Below are 16,265 nucleotides of genomic sequence, written 5' to 3' on the forward strand. Positions count from 1 at the left end.
CCACCCTTGAGACCTAATTGTATTTCATTGAAAACACCATTTACAAGTCTCAAAACATGTATCGGAACCATGGACCAAATCCCAAAGACCAAGGCCCAAATAATCAAGTTTGCAAAATTAAAACTGTTTTTTAACACAGGGGCGGTCTACCGTAGGCCGGTCGACCGTGGGAGGCTTGTTGGAATGCCAGCAACCAACCCGCAACACTAGACATGTCAACCGAGGTAGGTTCGGTCGATCATGGATCGAGTGCTGGAAATTCCAGTATCCATCCAGATTGGTTGGTCCGGTCGACCGCTTAGGGCCAGTCGACCATCGGTATCGAGGGTTCAAAAATAAAAATGACCAGGGCACTAGTCGCGGTCGACTGATCCTCCCCGATCGACTGGGTCTATGTGAAAAAGTAGCCGTTGGGGCTCAAACGACTAATTTTTCTTTTGACCGTTCACTTTGTTTTATGCCCAAATTACCCTCAAATGGTCATGAATCATATTAAGCTATATATGTGATATGTTTCAACATTTAACAACTTTTGGAACCATTAAAAATTTCATTCAAGCTAAAACTTTCAAATCCACTGAATTTCTTCAAAGAGCTTTAAACTTGCACATCTACTTGAAGAAGATCTCCATAGGCTTTACTTATTTCTTTTATTTGGAGAGTTTTGTGAGCACCCATTGTACATCAAGCCTTTGTAGAGGCCAAGAGAGTTCTTCATTCATTTGTTCTTCATTATAAGAGGGCATACGGTTTGGCCCGTTAGGAAAGGTGAATCCGGAATTGTAGGGAGAATGTATGTTCCCTTGAAGATTTGTAGTGGTGATTGTAACGGCTTGGGATCTGGCTGTAGTAGAGATCCAACCTTAGTGGAGTACCCAAAGAGACAAACCTGGAAGAGTGGAGTAGGTCTTTTGGATAGACCGAACCACTATAAATCTCGGTATTCTCTCTCTCTCTCTCTCTCTCTCTCTCTCTCTCTCTCTCTTCCCTATCTTCTAGTATGTGTGGTTGCTTATTTGTTATTTAGTGTTAAATCCTCATTGCACACCCTACCCTTGCTATGTTAATCAATCCACTCTTAATCAGGTAGTTAATAAAACATGACATTGTGTTTAACTTGTATTATCTTTCCTACTTAATCTAACTTGATTAAGACAAGATAAACTGGGGTGATTTTGAAAAAGTTTTAAAAATGCAAGAATTTAATAAAAACAACCAATTCACCCCCCTCTTGGTTGCCACTCTTGCATTTCAAATCAGGATCTTTAAAAATTGTTTTCTTGTAGATCCCATTTCTCTTGACTGCATTTTGTTTGGTGTAACTTTGGAGTGACTAAAATTTGAATCATCTGATTTCGGAAGAATAAAAAAATGAGTTCCTTCTGCAAATTGGAGAACGAGCCTGATCGAAACTTAGATATGATAAGCAATTTACCGGAGAATATTACAGACACCATCCTAGCCCTTTTATCATTAAAGGATGCAGTCAGAACAAGTATATTGTCGAGCAAGTCGAGGTTTAAATGGGTTACGATTTCTCAACTTGTATTCGATGGACAATGTAAACCACCTCAATCTACAGATCAAACACTCAATAAGTATAAGCTTGTGAATATTATTGATCAAGTTCTCTTACATCATAAAGGCTCAATTCACAAGTTCAAGTGTTCCTATTACCTGGACAACTGTTATGATATTGATTGGTGGATACTTTTTTTGTGGAGAAATGGAATTAAGGAACTCATCCTTGATATCAGTGGAGGTGAGCATTATAAAGTTCCTTCTTGCCTCTTCTTGTACCATGAAATGAGTCATTTGGAGTTATTTTTTTGTGTATTAAACACACCATCAACATTCAAAGGCTTCAGTAGTCTGACGTCACTTGATCTTCAAAGAATTATCATTACCAGCGACACATTGGAATGGCTAATTTCTGACTGCCCACTTCTTGGAAGATTGATACTGCAGAACATTGATGGTTTAACTCATCTTAGATTCCATGCTCCGAATCTCCAATATTTGTGCCTTTGCAGTGTTTTTGAAGTACTTCATTTTGAAAACACTCCACTTATATCTACTCTGATCATCGATTCATATTCGAGTGTTGCCGAGTCCAAATATCTTAAGCAAGGGGAAACTTGCAATTTAGTCAAGATTCTCCGCTATCTACATGGACTTGAAAGTCTTGAACTGAAGAGTTATTTTCTACAGGTAACTTAATGATGTGGTTCTCATTTAAAATTCACTTGGTAAAACCCTTATGTTCACTTGTTTTGATTGGATCATAGGTTTTGGCTTTAGGTGATATACCAAACAGGCTTCCCATGACATATGATTATATGAAGAATCTTACTTTGAACATCAATATTACAAACTCAAAGGAGATCTTAGCTGCTCTTTGCTTGTGTGAAGCCTCCCCTTGCTTGTGTGAAGCCTCCCCTAAATTGCAAGAACTTGAAATCTCGGTAAGCACTTTTGAACCTAAATTATATTTCGACACGTGTTGTTGTGATGTAAATGTATAAATGAGTTTTGGTTTGATGGATATCTCTAGGTCTATTCTGATGCAAAAGTGACTTCTGAACCTATTGAGAACTTTTGGGAAGTACAAGATCGATTGGATTGCTTGTTCAATTGTCTCAAAACTGTGAAGGTGACTGATATATTGGGCACGCCAATGGATCTTCAATTCATAAAATTCGTACTTGCTAGTGCACCAGTGCTTGAGACATTGCATTTTTAGATTGCTAAGAATATGATATCCAAGAAATCAAAGATTTTTGAAGCGTTGCTGCGCTTCCGAAGAGTTTCACCGCAAGCCGAAATGATATACTTGAGTTGACTTATAGTTAACAGCAACAAAAAGTAGTTACTCTTTAAGAGATTACGTTTGGACATTGTAGATTTATATATTAACTTCTTGTTTTATCCGTTGTTTACTTAAACTTTTTTTTAGCTGCATGCGTTGTGCAATGTTCAATGGGAAGATTAGCTTTTCTAATCTTTGATATTTAACTAAGATGAGAATAACTGCAACAACTTGTGATGCAAGGCATGATCTAAGACATACATGTACTCCTAAGAGGGTGAAAGTTTTCGCCATCAAGGGTTCATTGGCTGAGCTATTACCTTGTAATTGAGTCCAGTAGTTATGATTGAATCTCTTTCAGCCATGTTTGAAAACCTTGAGAAAAATATTCAATATAATATTTTTGGGGCCATCTGTTGGAAATGGGAGGGAGTAAGAGAAACTAGAGATTTGAGAGGTTGGAAGTGACAGGAGCCTGAAAAGTTCCTAAAATCATAAAAAGAAAAAACCAATTTTAAGTAGGTTATTGTTTTCACTTTTTTAGGGGTTTTATGCCCTCTCCACTCCCATTAAACTAAAGTCTCTCCCTCTCTTGCTTTCTCTACCCATTTTACACAATTGGGTCTAAGAATTGAAGATATGATGAAATGGATTCATCTTCTTCGTTAAGCGTGTCTCTTTAATTCTCTATTCCTTTACCGGCGTATGTTTGTGTTATTTTGTTAAGAGGTTAATTGGATTCCTGTCGATCTCCTTCTAGTCGTTTGCATTCTCCGTGCATCGACATTAAAGTGAGTTATTTATACTTTGTTAGAGAAATTAGGTCAAGCAAGAGGTTGCCTGAAGCATTACACCCAAGGTATCTAATTTGGAATACCAAGTTTGTTGCCTCCAGCCCCTATATATATAGATACACTAGGGTTATTGACTGGTGTAGACACCCCATTTTGACCGAACCCTAATAGAGTCGTTAGGGTAGAAACCCTATCAAACTAGTGTTTTAGTGTCCCAAATTTATTCCCAAGCTAGGTCAGGGTCCCACTAAAGTTCCCGTAAAATTTTGTCAGAATCCGAGCACGTTTGCCTAGTAAACGAGCCGAGGTAAGTGTCGTGGTGCAAGTTTATAAGGGTGGCGATTTAGCCAGAAATAGGGGTGCGCTGGAACTTGGAAAACCAGTTCAAATTTTCCGTAATGGGTTGTCCAGGGAGATACAGGGGGTATACGGATTAGTGTGTAACAAAATTAGTTAGGGGAGAATCTTAGGAAGCTTCCTAGGTGGTTAGAGAGCTTTTGTTCTCAGCCCTTCATTGATAAAGGCAGTTTAAAAGGCTAGGATCAAAGGAGGAGAAGATATTTTTTACAAAAATTTTCCCCCTGTTTTCTACTTGGGCCGCCTCTTATAAAATAATAGTTGCTATAAATTGGCCAAGGGGGGATGTCCTAGAAGGAATGGGGGTACAAATATGTCATTTCCGTTTTCACCTTGGACCACCCCTTGAGGATAAAAATTGTCGAAAATTTTACTAGAGGGGGCTGTCCAAGTAATGAGTGGGGGGTATGAATTTTGATTTCTTTTTTTCTTTAAATACCCAAACAGAATTAGGGCATAAGGGAGGGAGCCTCATTTTCGTCTAAAAAAAAAGGGAGGATAGCAAAGGGAGAGAAGAGAGGAGTTTCAGCTTTCTTCTCCGGCATCACTACCGGAGCTCCGATCGGCCACTACCATCTTCTTCTTCTTCTTCTTCTATTTTTACCACCACCAAAACCATCTCTCCACCATTTTCTCCTTCCACCATCATCCACTATCAGCCACACTCCCTCCCACCAAACCTCCATCTCCGGCAAACCCCACCGGAATCCGAGAGCACACCCCCAAACCCCTTTCATTTTCACTTAAGATCTGCTGCTACCTCCACCTCACCCACCTCCATTAAAAATCCCCATCCATATTCCCACCACCATCACCCACTTCCATCTCAATCACCACCTTCACCTCCTTCCCTTCTCAGCCGTACCACCTCCTACCACCATCTTCTTCAAGCTCCATTGAAACCCACCTCCTCCATCTTCCTTTTCCTTCAACCTCTAAAACCCACAGTCACTATCTCTGTAAGCCCAATGGTTCTCACCTTGGCAATCTTCTATGTTTTGATGATTCCAAACACAAGTTGAAATGTGTTGTATTTCTAACGTGTTTGATGTTTAAGTACATGTATTGAAGATTCAACTATTTCAAACACTTGATCCAGGAAAATGGCATGGATCAAGGCTTGTACATCCTTGAACACCATTTGAAGCCAAAGGATGATGAAGGCTTGGAGCATTCAAGGAGAGATCTTGAAAAGCCAAAGAAATGGAGGTGATCCATGCAAGAGTTCAAGACTTGAAGATGTGCTTCAAAAGTAGAAGATTTGAAGGCTTAAGTCTTGTGGTAGATTGTACATCTAATCCCTATTAGGTACCCCACCTTGAGGCATAATTGAGTCACCAAACAACTGACCTTAATTGAATAACAATCACATCTATGTGTAATTTGGAAACCCTTGAAGCCCAAAAATTATCAGCATAAAATATCTTGAAAATCGGCTGATTTAGGCTTCTCGGAACTCCGAGAATATTCTCAGAGCTCCGAGCTCGGAACTCCGAAGAAAGTTCTCGGAGCTCCGAGATTTGGTCCAGTAGCAAACTTCCAAATTCTGTTTGTATTCCCGGAACTCCGAGAAAATCTCACGGAACTCCGAGACCACTGTGTCGAGAACAAAATTATGACCGTTTGGGATTTTGCCAGAATTACGACTATGCCCCTGTAACGGTCATATTTGGGTTTTCCCTATATATATATATATATATATATATATGTGTGTGTGTGTGTGTGTGTGTGTGTGTGTGTGTTCTCTATGCCTTAGAACACATCTCTCTCATTCCTAAACATGTTCTAAACACATTAGAGAGTGGTAATCACCCTTGTACCTCAATTTGGGATATCTAGAGGGATTAGACCTAGGCTTGAATTTGTACATCATTTCAAAGAGTGGATTTTTGTAATTGCTTGAGCTATCTACCCTTGAAGAGGGAAGTTGTATTTTCTATTTTCTTTAATTGTATTCGGGCGAGTGCGAAGGGACGCGGAGCCATGCCTAGAGGGCTAGTGCGAAGGGGACACGGAGCCATCCCAAGAGCGAGTGCGAGGAGACGCGGAGCTTTCTCCGGTTCGTGGCAAGTCTTGCGAGGCGGAGCCGAACCAAATTGTAATTGGGTTTATTCCTCGCCATTAAAGGAATCCTTAGTGAAGCCATCAACGGGTTTGGTTGGTGGAGTGGAGTAGGCCTCGCGTTTTGAGGACCGAACCACTTTAAATCTCGGGTGCACTCTCTCTTATCTTTTGCTCTAAATTTGCATTGCACTTAGGATTTAACTTATTTGCTTAATATTCATTCCTTGATCCCTTAATCTACAAAATTAGGTTAGAGGTTTTCAAAAGATTAAAACTTGTCAGGAAACTAAATTTTTGTCTCCTCATTTGTTGCCATATCGGGCCCACCCTTGGATTTTCACTTGGTATCAGAGCTAGGGCTCTTGTCAAAAGCCTTAACCGGTAAGAGTTAAAAGATCATTATTTGGCAAAATCCATGGATTTTAAAATTGGTCATGACATCTCCATCCCTCATTCCTTTGATGGAACCAACTATGAGCAATGGAAACCCGTATGAGGTTCTTTTTAGGATCTTTGGATTTAGAGATCTTAAATCTTGTAGAAAATGGTATTTCAAAAAAAGGGAAAATAGGATCCAAATTGCAAACATTAAATAGTAGAGCTTTAATTGCAATTTGTTGCTCGTTGTCTCCCCATGTTTTTGAGAAAATTTCATCATGTAAAGATGTACATGAGATTTGAATTAAACTTGAAGAAATCTTTAAAAATCATACTTGACATCTTTCATTAGAAGATTCTAATGTTTCTCATTTACATGATTGTGTTCTGAATCCTTGTTTAAACACTTTTGATATTAAAAAGGATTTCAACTCCTCAATTTCCAAACTACAAAAAGAGATTGATTCCTTGCACTTGAAAATTGATAATTTCTCGCTCAAGAATGATGTTTTGAATCAAATAAACAATTATTTGATTAATGTAAACAAAGACTTGATTCAAAGATGTAAATCATTTGCAAAAGAAAATGAGATATTGGTTTTTGAAAACCAAAATTTGCAAGAAGAGAAGAAAAATGATGAAAATCTTAAATCTTCTTGTAATGTTACAAGTCCATCTACTTGTTGCACAAAATGTCATTTTTGTGGTAGATTAGGACATTTTAAAAATGAATGTGTGCTTAAATCTTTACCTAAGACTAAGATGATTTGGGTTGAAAAGAACACTTTAGGTAAATCTAAGCCATTTGGAACCAAATGGATGTGGGTTCCAAAAGCCCCTACCTAGTTTTCTATGCTTTTGCATTAGATTAGGGGCATATGCTTAATTTGAATATCTTTATGAATTTTGGTTCTTTGTGCCCAAGACTTTTACTTAGATAGTTATATCTTTATCTTGGGAATTTGATTTGGATGATCCCCATTTATTGATGATTGTATTTTGTTCAAAAGGGTACATTTGATTTAGGGGAGCTAGAAAATGAGTTATCTTTCAAAACCCCATATGAGTTTTCAAATCCCTCCTTGTTTTGAATTTTACTTCTATTAAGGGGGAGTTTTGATTTGATTTATTCCTTGACAAAGGGGGAGCTATACATTGCATATTTTTTCCCTTATGTTTAAAACTTTCATCCCTTCTTTTTGTGATGACAAAGGGGGAGAAGTTTTATATTTAGTATGCTTAAATATGGCAATCACCTTGTGTGTTGTCATCATCAAAACGGGGGAGATTGTAAGCCCAATGGTTCTCACCTTGGCAATCTTCTATGTTTTGATGATTCCAAACACAAGTTGAAATGTGTTGTATTTCTAACGTGTTTGGTGTTTAAGTACATGTATTGAAGATTCAAGTATTTCAAACACTTGATCAAGGAAAACGGCATGGATTGAGGCTTGTACATCCTTGAACACCATTTGAAGCCAAAGGATGATGAAGGCTTGGAGCATTCAAGGAGAGATATTGAAAAGCCAAAGAAATGGAGGTGATCCATGCTAGAGTTCAAGACTTGAAGATGTTCTTCAAAAGTAGAAGATTTGAAGGCTTAAGTCTTGTAGTAGATTGTACATCTAATCCCTATTAGGTACCCCACCTTGAGGCATAATTGAGTCACCAAATAACTGACCTTAATTGAATAACAATCCCATCTATGTGTAATTTGGAAACCCTTAAAGCCCAAAAATTATCAGCATAAAATATCTTGAAAATCGGCTGATTTAGGCTTCTCGGAGCTCCGAGATTTGGTCCAGTAGCAAACTTCCAAATTCTGTTTGTATTCCCGGAACTCCGAGAGAAATTCTCGGAGTTCCCGGAACTCAGAACTCCGAGAAAATCTCTTGGAACTCCGAGACCACTGTGTCGGGAACAAAATTATGACCGTTTGGGATTTTGCCAGAATTACTACTATGCCCCTATAACTGTCATATTTGGGTTTTCCCTATATATATATATATATATATATATATATATATATATATATATGTGTGTGTGTGTGTGTGTGTGTTCTCTATGCCTTAGAACACATCTCTCTCATTCCTAAACATGTTCTAAACACATTAGAGAGTGGTAATCACCCTTGTGCCTCAATTTGGGATATCTAGAGGGATTAGACCTAGGCTTGAATTTGTGCATCATTTCAAAGAGTGGATTTTGTATGAGCTTGAGAGCTATCTACCCTTGAAGAGGGAAGTTGTATTTTCTATTTTCTTCAATTGTAGTCGGGTGAGTGCGAAGGGACGCCCTAGAGGGTGTAGACACCCCCATTTTGCCCCGCCTTAGGCAACAAAGAAGTTAGTATTTTTCTATTGGTTTTCCAGTGTTTTCTATTTCCGTGTCCGTCTCTTATATTTTCTCGCTCTTGTCGATCATTTCTGTCGTGTTTCGCATTATCCCGCTAAGTGTTGAGAAAGGTTATTCACGAGAATCCGAGCAAGGGGGGAGTTTGGACCCGTTCGGTGGGCCCGCATTGAGCATTTTGTTTAGACTTGGGACAAACAATGAAACCATGCATTTTTCCATGAAAAATGCATTTCGGCTTTATTTGGAATTAATATTGAAGCATTAATTTCTATGAGACGGTGCTCATGTGTTTTAAACCATGGGATGGGGCCCACCATGTGCTCAACATGGTGTGGGCCCATCACCTTATTTGTAAAAGCATTTAGACAAATTGGAATAGAGGCCACCTTGATAAAAAGTTTAAAGGTAGGGCCATTATCATTTGTGGGGCCACTATCATTAATTTTTTGTTTTTTGTGATGGTGCCACTATCATTTTGAGCTTCATAATCTGATGTGTGGGACCCTCAATTACGTGCGTGATGTAGATGACCATAAGGTTTGGTAATTCCACCACCTAATAAATAAATTCGGCAATGTTTGGGGATTCCCTATGTCATTGTTTTGAAAAGGAAATTTTTTTAGGCATGGTGTAAAGTTACTCTCGGAAATCGAAAATAGTTGGAAACATCCTCTCCCTTTCTAGAAAGAGTGCTCGGATATTCCTTTGATAGAGGGTGGGTTTTTTAGCAACACAAAGGAAGTGGGTAGGAATAAAAGAAAAAAAGAAACAGGGGAGAGGAGAAGAATCCGTTTTAAGGCAAGAGAAATATGGTTCTAAGAAAAAAAAAAAGAAAATCGTAGATAGCAGCTTTGGTGTTTGATAAAAAAAAAAAAGACAGCAAGTGATCCACCCTCTAGTGTTAGGAAGCTTTTAAGAAAAAAAGAAAGATACCCATTTTCGGGATGAGGTGGCTCGGTTTTTCTAAAAATAAAGAGCAACTCTATAAAAAAAGAAAAATCGTGAGATTGCGGGCTGCGGTGTTTTCCCTCTCCCATTGCTAGCTTCTGTGTTTTCCCTCTCCCCTTGCTAGCTTCTGCGTTTCCCCCTCCCCTCACTCACTCTGTTTGTCTTCCTCTCTCCGATCCCTCTCCATCTCACCTTCCTTCGGTCAAAAACAGAGTGCCATAACTCTCTAACTCTCAATCTCTCCTAGCACTCTCTCTCTGACCTCTCGGTTACAAGAAGAAGAAGGAAAAGCCGAAGCTCTGTTTTTTTTTGCTCCACAAAAACAGCAGCTCGGATATATAAAAAAGAAAAACAATTCTCTGAAGAGCACGCTCAAAACTTCTCTTCCCATTCTTCCTCTGTTTTTCCTCTCGATCCCTCTTCCCATCACGTTTTCTTTTCACCTCCCATCCCTTCAACAGCAGCATCTTTTCTAAAAAAAAAAAAAAAGGGGAAGAAAGAAAGCGGAGAAAATTGCACGTCGGCGGGATTTTCAAATTTTTCGGCTCTCGGATTCGGCGAGGATCTCCATCACAGGTAGGCGCACTATTCTCAGATTTTATCGGGATTATTTGGTATTTTTTATGTATTTTTGCATGGTTTTTTTTAGCATTTAATTGAATTTAATTGAATATTATGTGTGTGCTCAAAATCATGATCTACATGAGTGTTTCAATTCCGTTTCGTCTCGAAATTTAATACGCTGATCTATTTAAATAGACTAAAATGCCAATCGGATTGGATCGGACATTGGATCAAAGGATTTCGAAAATTTGAGTGAAGAGTAGAATTTTATTTAAAATAATGGCTGAGAAATTACAAAATTTAAAAAAAAATAGCTATCTCAGATGATTCATTTTGTGGAATTTCAAATTTTTCTTGTGTTCATCACATCAGAACAAGATTAAAGAATATTTTCCGGAGTCGTAATTTTCTCAAAAATCATGTTTTAAAAATAGAAAACTCTTCGAAAACATCTTTTTGACGAAGAAAAATAAAATATATACTAAATAGATTTTAAAATTAATGAAATTTCGTGGGAAAATAATATGGTATTGATATATTCTACCATGAATTTTTAAGAATTTTTGGATTCTGTTTGGTATATTATTTGATGCTTTCTTTGAAAATTATCAGATTCTGTGAGAATTTTTACTGACATCAGATCACAATTAAAATTCTCAAATTTTTACAGTAGTCTTATATTCCATATTTCTTACTTCTGTAAAATTTTCAATTGATTTGGATCTTGTTTCCTAAGGGATGTAGTGTAAATTCATAATCTGGTCTTAAAATTGAAAATATTTAAATTGGTAGTAAATAGTCTTTAAAATTTATGAAAATCTCACAATATGATATGTTTACTTATATCTTATTACTGTAGAAATTTCAATGAATTTAGATTTTTATTTCTAGTAGTTTCTGTGTTATGTTTGCAATCTGGCCTCATTATTGTTAAATCAAAATTAAATAGGAGCTTAATGTAAAAATCTGCAAAACTCTTCCAGTAAGGTACATACATTCCCATCTTGTTGCTGTAGAAATTTCAATTCATTTCAAATTCGTTTACAATAACTTCACTTGTAAAATCACTCATATGGTTTAAAATTGATAAAATCCATTGAAATATTGAAATTAATTAAAAATCATCATAAAGTTTCTAAAGAACCTTGAACTTTTGTCACATGTTCACTCCTTAATGCATTGAAATAGAAATCTTAGGATCTTTAGATTTTCCTGGTAAAATGGCCAGTGCATCCATAATCGTATCCCAATTGCACTCGATCTTTGACAATTTGAATATTTAAGCTATAGCATGTTATTGGCTCCGAGGTTACTGTCCATGAAAATCCTGAGATATGCCAGGCAATAAGGTGCTATAACCTAAGTATTAAATTGCACAAGGAAAGAGCGCACGATTCCCTTCCTTGGATGCCATTCGAGGTCGAAATTGGTGAACCCTAGAACCTTTGGTATTCCTTAAATGTCCAGAAACCGAAAATCCTTGAAATCTGAAATTAATTAACTTCAAGAACTTGAATCGATTTGTCTCGAGTCTTTCGGAACCATTGGATTATGGTTTCCGATATAAGAACCATTAGAGCCCAACTTAGGAACACTTATGTCAGGTCGTGTCCTAGGTTTTAGGGAGTCCTAGAGTTAGGAGTCCAGCCTCATCACGGACGTTTGCTATGGATAGCAACCGTGCCATAGATCTAGTTGCACTAGTCACCCAATCTTTCCCTAGGACAAGCCTAGTTACCTAGGATGTAGGGTAACCTGCATCAGTCTAAGGGACAACTTGCACTTAGATAGGATCATATAGCATCTTAGATGAAATCCTAGGATAATAAAATCCTCAACTTGAATTAAATAACTTCTCTCAAAACTGTTGAAACAGTCAATCCAGTCTAGATCAGTGTCTTAGGTGAGTTAGGCATGAGTAGCTTAGCTTATGTGCACCGAACTACGTCGACTCTGATCTCAGTGAGGCTTGGGTACGTAGGCAGCTTGGATGCTTGATGGCATACCAACCGCGAGTCGGCTCCACAACAAATTGTGGGGTTTTGTATATTAATTTTCTTGTAAATGCTTAATTAAATCACTTAGGATTTTCCATGAAATTAGAATTTTAGGAGAACTTTCACTTAGATTGAATCCAGACAAATTAAGAAATCAAGATACACATTTAGGATTCACATTGAAATTAGATCATATTATGCATGTCACATAGTTCGCACATTAACAGAGAGTTGAATGAGCCATTTAAAAGAAATTTAAAAGAGTTAACTTTTGGAATTGAAGACCGATTATCGGGCAGGAATGGTGCATGTGGTGGATAATTCCCCATACCTTCCATTCTTGTAACCAGGTAACGAGTCTAGATTTCTGGTTAATTATGGGTCCTAGATCCCACATCTAGGTGGCGACTCTGTCAGTCTCTTTTGTGTGGAATTAGGATTGCCTTAGTGATCCCAAGTTCACATAAAAGATGAATTAAAATCAATAGTTAAAATGCACATGCCAATCGCGTGGGTACGAGAGACTAAGAGAGCGTGGCGGCTCGCGCCCCACCCCTCTCGCGGGATCGGGTCCCACAGAGGGCTAGTGCGAAGGGGACGCGGAGCCATCCCAAGAGCGAGTGCAAGGAGACGCGGAGCTTTCTCCGGTTCGTGGCAAGTCTTGCGAGGCGGAGCCGAACCAAATTATAATTGGGTTGATTCCTCGCCATTAAAGGAATCCTTAGTGAAGCCATCAACGGGTTTGGTTGGTGGAGTGGAGTAGGCCTCGCGTTTTGAGGACCGAACCACTTTAAATCTCGGGTGCACTCTCTCTTATCTTTTGCTCTAAATTTGCATTGCACTTAGGATTTAACTTGTTTTCTTAATATTCATTCCTTGATCCCTTGATCTACAAAATTAGGTTAGAGGTTTTCAAAAGATTAAAACTTGTTAGGAACCTAAATTTTTGTCTCCTCATTTGTTGCCATATCGGGCCCACCCTTGGATTTTCAATCTCCTTCTTCCATTTTCCGTTCAAAACAGAGAGAAAGGGAAAACCATTTTGCAGAGGGAGAAGGTAAATTGCAGAGAGGAAGGAAAGGGAGCCCTGGCCACCTTCTTCCCCGGAAATCCGATCGGCTCCCCACCACCATCCCACCATCACCTCTTCCATTGCAGCCACCAGCCATCTCTCCATCCCAAATCCCCAACTCTTCTTCTTCTTCTTCTTCTAATTTTTATTTCTACCCTTACCCTCTCACACCGGCCAATACCCCATTTCTGGCCACCACCACAAACCCCATCACCACCATCGCCTCTATCGCAGCCACCATCTCCTTATTCTTCTTCTTTTTCTTCTAATTATTATCACCACCCTCGCCACCTCCACCATCATCTTCTCCGGCCGGATTGCTGGAATCCGGCCGGCCACCTCCATTCTCAGCCACTTCTCATTTCATTTCCTCCATCAAACCCCCTCAGACATACTCCTCTCACCTCCACCCTAAACCCATTTTCTTAACCCCACCATTCATAACCCCAAACCCATTCTCATTGCTATAGCCGTATCCTCCCGGAAACCCACCGGAATCCGGCCGGACACCATTAAACCCGCCTAGCCAAAGCCACTACCTCCATTTTCAACCTCATTTTAAACCCTATTCCATTTCTCCCTCCACCGAATCTCCTCTCCACTTCTCAAAAGCCCCAAAACCCATTCCATCTTCCTACACCACCCATTCCATCTTCCTACACCCACTCTTCTCCATTTTTAATCATCATCCACCATTTTTACAGCCAAAACCCCCATTAAATCCCTGTCTCTATCATCTCCTCTGATCGACCCCCACCACCATTTTCAACCTCCACTTCCCTCCATCAGCCATATCAGCCCAAATCCACCTTCCTTGCCATCAACACCCATCTCACAAACCCCATCACCGACCACATCATCGCCTCGGATCATTCATTCACCAATCAATATTGCTGTCATCGCCGCTATTTCTCCATGAATAAGACCGAGATCGATCACTGAAGGTAATTTCTGCAATTTCGATTTCATTTCTTACACCCACGAATGATGCTTGTGTTGATATTGTTCTGACCACATCGTCGGGTATATGATTTTAAGTTGTCTTCGTTTAAATTCGCTTTATCTGTACACCGCTTCTCTCAGCTAGGTTATCATCTCTGTCCAATTTCAGGAAAGAAAATCTCGGTTGTAATGGGTCAATATTGTGATCTCGGATCATAATGTTGACTATTTAGCATATGAGACCGGTTATTTTGTTTGGGCAAATTGAACTAGACAAAGATGAAGTTCCCTTCTTTAGATTAGTTTTTCATCTTGTCTTGGAGAATAAGATAGAGATGGATTTCTCATTCCATTTATAACTTTTATGCGTGAACAGGTAGCATTGGGTTGTGGTGTGATTTCATTTTCTCAGGCTAGTGAATGAATCATATTGAATTATGGGAGAGGGCTTTGGTTATGAATATCATGTCGGCAGTAATGAGAATTGGCTTTTAGCCTTGGTTTTGTTCTAGGTTTATTTTATTTTTTTGTTAATGTGGCAGTTTAAGTGGTATGTGCACGCCAGGGAGGTATGGTCATGAGACCAAGGATAGACCATTTAACCTCTTTCCTATAAATTCGGAAATCTCTAAATGGCTCCCTTGTTACAGTGCTTAGAATCAAAATTAGGAATGGAAGTAATATAGCCTGCAAAAGAAATGTTGTCTCAAATGATAGGTGAATATAGGACTACTCATGTTCATGGTTTTGATTGTGGTAGACATATAACTACCAGTGATTTCTGCAATATATTGAACTTGTTTCCCTCTGTACGCTTAAAGATTTTAATCCCCAATGAGAGATGGATTTAAGGCACAGAGAAGGAATGGTTAGATCATCGGGTGTTGTAGAGTAGGCTTTCTCTGTTATAACAGTGAACCATGAGAATGTGCATCCTTGGATAATGAGAATTCCCTGTTTTGAATATTTATATTATGGCTTTATATATAGCAGCCCTCATTTCAACCATGTTTTACGCAGGTTCAGCCCTCATTTTAGCCTCTGTTTTGCAATTGCAGTTCATGATTCATTCCCAGTTTTAGTCACATTGTTAAGCACAATTCTGTCCATGAGTCAGCCCCCGCTCTATACACATTTCCAAACACAAGTCAACCCCGGTTTTATGCACATTGTTAAGCACAATTCTGTCCACAAGTTCAAGCACAAGTCAGCCCTGGTTTTATTCATTTTTAAGCACAATTCTGTCCATGAGTCAGCCCCCGCTTTATGCACACTTTCAAACACATTTTCAGCCCCTGTTTAAGCACATTTCACCCCTATTTTTACACAGTTTCAGCCCCCGTTTCAGTCCCTGTTTTGGGCACAGTTTGGTTAGCAATTCAGCCCTTGTTTTTTACAAAATGCAGCCCTTAGTTTGGTCCCAGTTTTTCTGTACTTAATAGCTATAATTTACATTGGGATAATATATGTATATATATATAGACATTGTGTTGCATGTTCCTACACTCTATAGTTCTGATTGGCATTTGTTTGGAAGCATATATAAATGTTGTTCTACAGGTTCCTGCACTTTACAATTATGACTCGTATTTGTTCAGATACATGGGGGTTGCTGCCCTATTAGTTTTCACATTCTCAGGTTATGTTTTGGGATTGGTCATAAGCATATAGCCACTACTTTACAGGTTTTCACATTTCATAACCATGTATATGGCTGTTGCCCACAGGTTTATACACTCATATTGTGATTACACTCAACCACTGTCCCATTGGTTTATGCACTAGTTCAGTCATTCACTGGTTCAATTTTACTATTTTTGTATTGGATAATATGCTGATTTTTATAGTTTTAGCATTAGGGGTTCACTTTAGTTATTCATACAGTGTAAAGGTACAATGACATGCCCAAATGTTTACTCCTTATCTGTTTGGTTTGAATACATAATATTTGGTGCGCTGGTGAGGCATATGGTGATTTCATAGTG

At 38.7% G+C, this 16,265-nt stretch overlaps 1 protein-coding gene across 1 annotated transcript; it reads left to right on the forward strand.

Moving 5' to 3' along the window:
* The first annotated feature begins 1,371 nt into the window (after nucleotides 1-1,371).
* Nucleotides 1,372-2,743, forward strand: LOC143850354 (F-box/FBD/LRR-repeat protein At1g13570-like). The gene is made up of 3 exons (XM_077359613.1): nucleotides 1,372-2,211; nucleotides 2,289-2,465; nucleotides 2,555-2,743. Exons 1-3 carry the CDS (start codon nucleotides 1,372-1,374, stop codon nucleotides 2,741-2,743), a joined length of 1,206 nt encoding a protein of 401 aa, XP_077215728.1.
* The last annotated feature ends 13,522 nt before the right edge of the window (nucleotides 2,744-16,265 follow it).

This window comes from Tasmannia lanceolata, unplaced genomic scaffold (assembly GCF_043159265.1).
Source record: "Tasmannia lanceolata isolate RefF3 unplaced genomic scaffold, GAP_Taslan_0.1 ptg000018l, whole genome shotgun sequence".
In the NCBI taxonomy this organism is placed as follows: Eukaryota; Viridiplantae; Streptophyta; class Magnoliopsida; order Canellales; family Winteraceae; genus Tasmannia; species Tasmannia lanceolata.